General features: G+C 35.8%; 1 protein-coding gene across 1 annotated transcript in view; it reads left to right on the top strand.

Annotated features, from left to right (window-relative positions):
* LOC107657506 (von Willebrand factor C domain-containing protein 2-like) overlaps nucleotides 1–473 on the top strand; it is a 29,579-nt gene extending 29,106 nt beyond the window's left edge. Inside the window, exon 4 of the mRNA XM_016445611.1 lies at nucleotides 42–473. Within this exon, the coding sequence (XP_016301097.1) occupies nucleotides 42–193 (152 nt within the window). The 3' untranslated portion in view covers nucleotides 194–473. The remainder of the gene's footprint in view (nucleotides 1–41) is intronic.
* Nucleotides 474–8,781: the final 8,308 nt, after the last annotated feature.

Here is an 8,781-nt window from a genome sequence, read left to right as displayed (position 1 = left end):
TCCTGCTTCCTTAAAATCTCCTCCTTTTCCCCATGTGACAGGTCCAAATTGCTTCGCTGGAACGACGATCATCCCAGCTGGCATTGAAGTGAAGGTGGACGACTGCACCATCTGTCGGTGCCACAGCGGGGACTGGTGGAAGCCTGCGCAGTGCTTGCGCCGGGAGTGTCTAAACGGCCAGACGTCATCATAGAAACCCTCCAGAGCTGAAGGGAGGGACACAATGAGATGTGTGGCACAGCTGTCGGTGCAGGGGACGGCCCACCTTATGACAGCGAGGGACTGATTGGCAGGAGCACAATTCCTCTGGCAAACTGAGATGACTGGACATGCTGAGATAAATGGGACATACTGTACACTCAAACACATACACACACATAAAAGTCCTTGGCAGAATCATAACAAGTGTCTTTAACTGAGGCCACATTTTTCTCCTGTGACGAGTTCATACTTGGGTGAACCTCATGAAAACATTTCACTCCAAAATCAAGAGAATACAATTAGAAATTATATTTAAAATAAATCCATTATATGTATATATGTGTGTGTGTATTTATATATATATATATGTATATATATATATATACACACACACACATATATATAATAAATTATAAATTAACATAAATTAATTTGCCTTAATTTTGAGGCAAATTTAAAATGTGAATTTGGGTTATTTTTTATGAAAAAAGGCCAAAATGAGGATGATATACTCTCATTTTGAATATATATATATATATATATATAATGATATAGTAATGATTCTGAAAATTTAGCTTTGTCATCACAAGAATAAATTAAAATTTAAAATATATTAAAATAAATTGTAATAATTGTAATAATATTTTGTCAAAAGTAATACTGCAGTTTTTTTGATCAATTAATCAATTAAATGCAGCCTCGGTCAGCATGAGATACTATTTTCAAAAACAACAATATAAAAATTACAGACTGTAAAATTTTTACCAGTAGTGTATATAACTAATATAATAACAAAATCAGTTTAAACTGGTGTAGGATTTACTTTGTAATTATTTTAGAGTGAAAATTGTTTCAAAGAAATGTCAAGTAACACATTGAATTAAACATTAAATTTTTAAGTAGAAAGCCTGAAACATAATTTCCTTGTAAAATGTACTTCAGTAATCATTGTTATATTTAGAACTTCGAAAAATATTTTTTACAGTGTACTTAGATCCCAAATTGCAAAAATGGAACATTTCACAGAAAATAAATCCAATAAACAAAACCGCCCATCAACATTTAGTTTGGCCTACTTTTATAGTATTGCTCAATATAGGCCATATATTGTACCCTATTCATGGAAAGTGTCACCGAACGTTAAACCTGTGCATCCTATAAATCACTAGCCTACTGCAGAGTTTTCCGTTTGTAATACCCTTGTTTTTCTCTCCCAAGCCCAAACAAACATGATTTCCTAAAGTCTAGTAGCTTGAAGTTGTTATCTAAGCAACTGGCTAGCCCACAGCAGTCTACTTTAATTTTCTTTAATCAGGCAATATGCAGTGATAAATTATCCGCCTCTGCCCTCTGTGGTACTGCCCGGCAGACACACAGCCCAGCATGCAGAGGGCTAAAACAAATGAAGGAATCTGCATACAGTCTGGCGCTTCAAAGCGATATTCAAAACCACTTCTTTTGATCTTTTGCGCATCCGTAACCTTGGCTCATGGCAATTTCGCTCGCAGCTTAGAAGGAAGATGTTGATCAACTGCACTTTGAGAAGCACTTAAACCAATAAGAACCTCCAAACAGACTCTGAGCCGCTTTCAGCCCACATTTGCTTAAGATTTTCCTGTATCACAACACATCTGTGCAGAGACCCATTACAGCACAACAATTTAAAATTTAAAATATATTAAAATAAATTGTAATAATTGTAATAATATTTTGTCAAAAGTAATACTGCAGTTTTTTTGATCAATTAATCAATTAAATGCAGCCTCGGTCAGCATGAGATACTATTTTCAAAAACAACAATATAAAAATTACAGACTGTAAAATTTTTACCAGTAGTGTATATAACTAATATAATAACAAAATCAGTTTAAACTGGTGTAGGATTTACTTTGTAATTATTTTAGAGTGAAAATTGTTTCAAAGAAATGTCAAGTAACACATTGAATTAAACATTAAATTTTTAAGTAGAAAGCCTGAAACATAATTTCCTTGTAAAATGTACTTCAGTAATCATTGTTATATTTAGAACTTCGAAAAATATTTTTTACAGTGTACTTAGATCCCAAATTGCAAAAATGGAACATTTCACAGAAAATAAATCCAATAAACAAAACCGCCCATCAACATTTAGTTTGGCCTACTTTTATAGTATTGCTCAATATAGGCCATATATTGTACCCTATTCATGGAAAGTGTCACCGAACGTTAAACCTGTGCATCCTATAAATCACTAGCCTACTGCAGAGTTTTCCGTTTGTAATACCCTTGTTTTTCTCTCCCAAGCCCAAACAAACATGATTTCCTAAAGTCTAGTAGCTTGAAGTTGTTATCTAAGCAACTGGCTAGCCCACAGCAGCCTACTTTAATTTTCTTTAATCAGGCAATATGCAGTGATAAATTATCCGCCTCTGCCCTCTGTGGTACTGCCCGGCAGACACACAGCCCAGCATGCAGAGGGCTAAAACAAATGAAGGAATCTGCATACAGTCTGGCGCTTCAAAGCGATATTCAAAACCACTTCTTTTGATCTTTTGCGCATCCGTAACCTTGGCTCATGGCAATTTCGCTCGCAGCTTAGAAGGAAGATGTTGATCAACTGCACTTTGAGAAGCACTTAAACCAATAAGAACCTCCAAACAGACTCTGAGCCGCTTTCAGCCCACATTTGCTTAAGATTTTCCTGTATCACAACACATCTGTGCAGAGACCCATTACAGCACAACGGTAGCAATGACCATCGTTCAGGTTTAACTAATGCAGAGCTTATAGATCCTCTTTAAAACAGGCACCCACTTGCCTGATTTCCTTTTTTTTTTTTTCTCAATGATGAATACCAGTCATTAATTCAATGGGAACTTCACCAAGCACCTGCGATTTATCATAGGTATTTTTTTCCATCCAACAGCATTCATTCCCTTTAACCTTTTGGATTCTGTTTCTAAGCACTGATGGATGAGCTACTTAATAACATATCTGCAGATTTGGTAATGAGACGACAATGAATGCAACAGCGTGACCCGCAAAGAAGGTGCTAGAATATATATATATATATCTATATATATACGCATTCGCTCACTGCCTTTACTTCATCTTCAGGGTCTCTTGTCTCTCTATAGCTCAATGTAGAAGCAAAGGCTTGTCCAATAAGTCAACAAATTATTAGGTCTCGATTGAAATAATGAACTGTAAAAGTCCATAAATGACATATAGCAGAAGACAAACGATTATTATACAGTCCCTAGAGTCTTGTTCACACCGGGCATTTATTACAGCTCTGAGCATATAAAAAAACAGATGTTGTGTAGCATCATCTAACACAGAGACAGGGCGATACTGAAGGAAGAGAGCGCGCAGATGAGTACACAAGCTGTCACGAGCAAGAATGTGAAGCACTAAGCACCAAACATGACCCACAGCTACAAGCAAAGCTTAGGCTTATGCAAGCGGGTGATCTTTTTGTTTCCATGGCTTCTGTTTCTCTTTTTGTCCTAAGCCTGCCCATCCCAATGGGTGCAGGGCGCTTGGCTTTCCAAAATCACAGACTTGAGGAGGATTTCTGAGCTAATCTGTCCTCTGCTATAGTTCTAGACTGATACATCTACTGTAGCACCAAAATATGACCTTTCATGCCTTTGAGAAACTCATTTAATATAATAATTCATTAAATATATTAAATATTATAAATATATTTAATAATTAATATAATAACTCATTTAATTACAATTTTAGATTAATGATTTATGGCTTATGGCTGTAAAAACTAAACAAAACAACAACAAAATTACATTAGTGGGTAAGTCTCAAAAAAATATGTCCTGTTCACATTTTAACCTAAACATTAAAAATTGCACAATGGAAATTATGCCTATTTTGGGATCAGTGTGTTGTTTTTTTTGTTTTGTTTTTTTTCCGCATTGTGGCATTATTTTTTATGAAAATTCAAGCACATTTTACATTAAATTCTCCTTAAATCATTGGAACATTTTTTTTTATATATATATGTTTTTTTGGTGTGTGTGCGACATTTTTTCCGGAAAATAAGTTGCATTTTATTATTACATTCAAAAATAATGTAAAACACTGGTAAACAAAACAAAAGGTTTAGAAACATTATAAACACTTTAAACATGTCCTTTAGTTCCCCCTTACCCCAAAACAAATCCTTTAAATTTAGAAATTTAACAGTAATTTAAGTATGGGATCAATTTTCCGCCAAAAGTATTGCAGTTTTTTTGTATGCTTATGCTGTTTTTCCCTTCACTCTTGTTTCCATGTTCTGCGCATGCTTTTCCAAATGTTGTGGTTAGATTTTCATGTAAATCAGGGCGGGCTTAAGCATCATCATTGGTCCACTGTTTCTAGATTGACACTCCAATGCGCCTCATTAGCTGCAGATGCTCAGTGTTCACTTGTACAGGTGAAAATGAATAACTGTCAGCTGGGGTAACATCTTTCCATACAGGACACCGTTATTTGCCTGCCACTGCTGTACACCTACCTGGTGATCCATAACCGTTAAATAAGTAAATTGGTAAATTAATTATGAATGAATGTAATGTTTTTGCATTGATAGGCTAGATTTGACTACTGATTAACGGGTCCCCTTCGGAAGAAATCGCGGACCAAAAGGGCACTTTAAAGTCAGCGATTAAAGGGGCAGGGGCTCAAGCCCCCCCGGCCCCCTGTGCACGCTACTGGGTGAATATAACGGCGGTGGGTCGCTAGGATGGCTCATTTAATGGTAACAGATCGCCAGGTAGGTGTACAGCAGGCAGACACATACAGTATAACGGTGTCCTGTATGGAAAGATGTTACCCCAGCTGACGGTTATCCATTTTCACCTGTACAAGTGAACACTGATCATCTGCAGCTAATGAGGAGCGTTGGAGTGACGACAACTCCACTCTTCAACTGATTGGCTAGAGGAGGAGCTGTCAATCTAGAACTAGTGGACCAATCATGACGCTTAAGCCTACCCTGATTTACATGAAGCTCTAATAGTAACATTTGGAAAAGCAAGCGCAGAACATGGAATACAAAAAATACAAATATGAGCAGAAAATGTCTGAGAGCACAAAAAACTGAATTGTTTGCTATTCTGAAAATAATAGCAATCACCTTCAATACCACGACTGAGGTGTCCTTGAGCAAGGCACCGAACCCCAACTGCTCCCCGGGCGCCACAGCATAAATGGCTGCCCACTGCTCCGGGTGTGTGTTCACGGTGTGTGTGTGTTCACTGCTGTGTGTGTGCACTTTGGATGGGTTAAAATGCAGAGCACTAATTCCAAGTATGGGTCACCATACTTGGCCACATGTCACGTCATTAACATCGCTTTCATTTTAAAATGTTGTGCAATTTATTTTTACTTGGGTTTTTTTTTTTTTTTTTATCCATGACTGCAATACTTTTGGCAGAAAACTGATCCCATAATTTAATACATGTATGACACAAAGTAAATATACTTTTTATTCATAATCATTATGAATAAATATGTATATTTATATTCAATATTTCCTTTTTACATTTAGGAAAGGAACTTGCTTAATTGACAAAAACAAAGTATAAAATGACACAATACAATATCTAAATGGTGCTAAAAAATAGGTTTAATGTTCTTTATGCAAAGTCTTTCTCTTGATTTTGGGGTGAAACATGACCTTGATATGCTCTTTTCACAATTTTTGTGAGATTTGCCCTAAAGTAATCAAAGTCTCAACCTGTATTGAAAGAAAATGTGTCCTGGAATTTGGGAGTATGGGATAAAACACAGTGTTTGTTTTTTATATATTAACCCTAAATGTTCATTAAACTGGACAACTGTTTATTGTTTTGGCAGCATATTGCACATCATTGGACATCATGAGAGATATTAGTGAAACTGTCATTTATTGATTATTTATTGACAGAAAGTCAGCTGTGGCACTTAAAACTACCATCTGTCCTCATGTATGATTTTTTCCCCACTGTTCTCTTTTGACAATCACATGGAATTCACAATGGCCAGGCCTGATGACGTGGAATACAACTAATTTGTACTTTTTCACAGCGTCCTGAATCATAAGTTACAGTACGTCCACTGAAAGAAGAACCGGCTTCATCTGTGAAGAAATTGTGTTCTGCATCATGCTTCTAAAAAGACCTGATTTTTTGTGCACATGGCCTTCAATGTCTGTCAATGTCTCCGCCATTCACTGTCAGTTTTGTAAAAGTGAACCATTGCTCTTTTTTTTGAGACACTGACTAACTGTAGCTGGAAGCTGTGAAAGATTGTTCTTTTTTCTAATCAAAACTGTTATATGAACTTGTGCCTGAAAACAAACAAACTACATCTATAATGGAAGCGGATATAAAAATATATAAAAATACTGTTAAACAATCAGCTTTTCTTAACGACGGGCACTGAGGGTCATTACACTTAAAGTGACAGTTCACCCAAAAACGACGATTCTGGCATCATTTACTCACCCTTGTGTTGTTGCAAAGCCAAATGACTTGTTTCTATAGGACATAAATGGAGAAATGTTGAAGAATTGTATTCATTTTCAAATTGTGAATTTCCATGCACTTTCAATGAATTAGGAACTGTAGCTGTCAAGCTTCAAAAGGAGCCCAAAACAGGATAAAACTGAGCCATGATTCATGAGCTACATTCCAAGTCATTTAAAGCCATACAATAAATAGCTAGAAACAGCCCAAAATATATACAAGAGGTTTTATGAGAGAAGTAGATGTCCAATTAGTGAATAAATTATTCTTTTATGTTGGATCTTTTAACGTTTTTTTAATTAGTTGGTCATGTTAACAAAATCTTTCTGAATGATTCATTCACAAAACAGATGGATATTTAGTTCAACTCAATGTCCCGATTCACTTGCAGCAGGAAACATCTCACTGGAAGGGAAGATAATAAGTGAATAAAAACAGAAGAAACAAGTTTGTCGTACAAGTTTGAAACAACATTACGGTGAGTAAATGACAGAATTTCCATTTTTCTGTGAACTATTCATTTAAAACAAATTTTACTCACTGATATGTATCATTTAACAGTGCTTTTATTTAAGGTGAGAATTATTATTATTATCATCATTATAATATTTGTGTTTAATTTTTATGGGACAATACAAAGCCCAGGTGCCCTTCCTAATGTATAAACATGTAAATATCTTGAAGGGTTTAATGTGTATTCTGAATTCAGAGTTAGAAAGAGGATTAAAAACGTGTATTATTTATGAAGACAAAACTATTTTGTTAAATAGACCGAAAAATGTGTATAACTGTAGTGTTATACAGTAAAAAAAAAAAGAAATAAAGTCGGTGTGTGCATTTATTATTTTTATTTTTTTTACCTTCCTATCTTTCCAAGCATATCCAACTAGCTCGTCTTCAGCCAGATGCACATGGCATCTGATACTGCAGACATGAGCAGTTCCTAAATGCTGACAGAGCAGTATTTTATAACCAGCCATTCATTTACAGTGTGCAAACATCACATTCCCACTGTCACAGGGAGAGCCGAGCACATGTTCACTTTATTCTGCTACTGCTAAGAAAACAGTCGCCACACTCAGGGTCAGAGAGCAGGAAAGAGAGGAACTCAAACCATTACTGTAACTCCACCATAGGTTTACTCATCCATCATTGTCTAGGAGAGCATTAAAGTGCTGATACAACAGGAAGAAGTGGCACAAAGAAATCCTAGAGCCCTCTAAAAACCGATTGAAGAACTGCAACTTTCATCAGAAGTAGCAAAAACAGTAGCCAGAACTGAATTGCTTCCAAACATACAGACCGGCAATACTGTAACATCCAGGGAAAGCACTATTCAGATGTTTTGAGTTACAGTTATTAACAATGGATGTCTATGATTGCTAAAAACAAAATGTGCCCACAAGATCATTTATAATTAAGGGAAGAAATTAATTAAGATGAGGATCGTACCTGATGCTACTATACATTGTCTAGGAGAGCATTAAAGTGCTGATACAACAGGAAGAAGTGGCACAAAGAAATCCTAGAGCCCCCTAAAAACCGATTGAAGAACTGCAACTTTCATCAGAAGTAGCAAAAACAGTAGCCAGAACTGAATTGCTTCCAAACATACAGACCGGCAATACTGTAACATCCAGGGAAAGCACTATTCAGATGTTTTGAGTTACAGTTATTAACAATGGATTTCTATGATTGCTAAAAACAAAATGTGCCCACAAGATCATTTATAATTAAGGGAAGAAATTAATTAAGGTGAGGATCGTACCTGATGCTACTATACAGAGAGATGGGGCTCTCTTTATTGATTTCATTTTCTTTTCACATCAGATAGGATATCAGCAGGAAGCATATGAACTGCCAACTGGCCAGAAGCCCAAATAATGCAAAAGGGTAAAATCAGATGAAGTGCACTAGGTAGCAAATAAGTAATTTAGGGTAGTTACAATATTCAACAAGTCCAAAAAAAAAAAAAAATGCTGTGACTAGAAATGTTACCATTAATATTCTTAAATGCTAAATTAATTATGTTTTTTTTAATGGATATTCATTTTTAAAGGGGTGGTTGACTGGTTTTTTTATAGGCTTG

Source organism: Sinocyclocheilus anshuiensis, unplaced genomic scaffold, assembly GCF_001515605.1.
Source record: "Sinocyclocheilus anshuiensis isolate Anshui unplaced genomic scaffold, SAMN03320099.WGS_v1.1 scaffold179, whole genome shotgun sequence".
Lineage (NCBI taxonomy): Eukaryota > Metazoa > Chordata > Actinopteri > Cypriniformes > Cyprinidae > Sinocyclocheilus > Sinocyclocheilus anshuiensis.
This window is presented reverse-complemented; position numbering and strand designations above follow the sequence as displayed.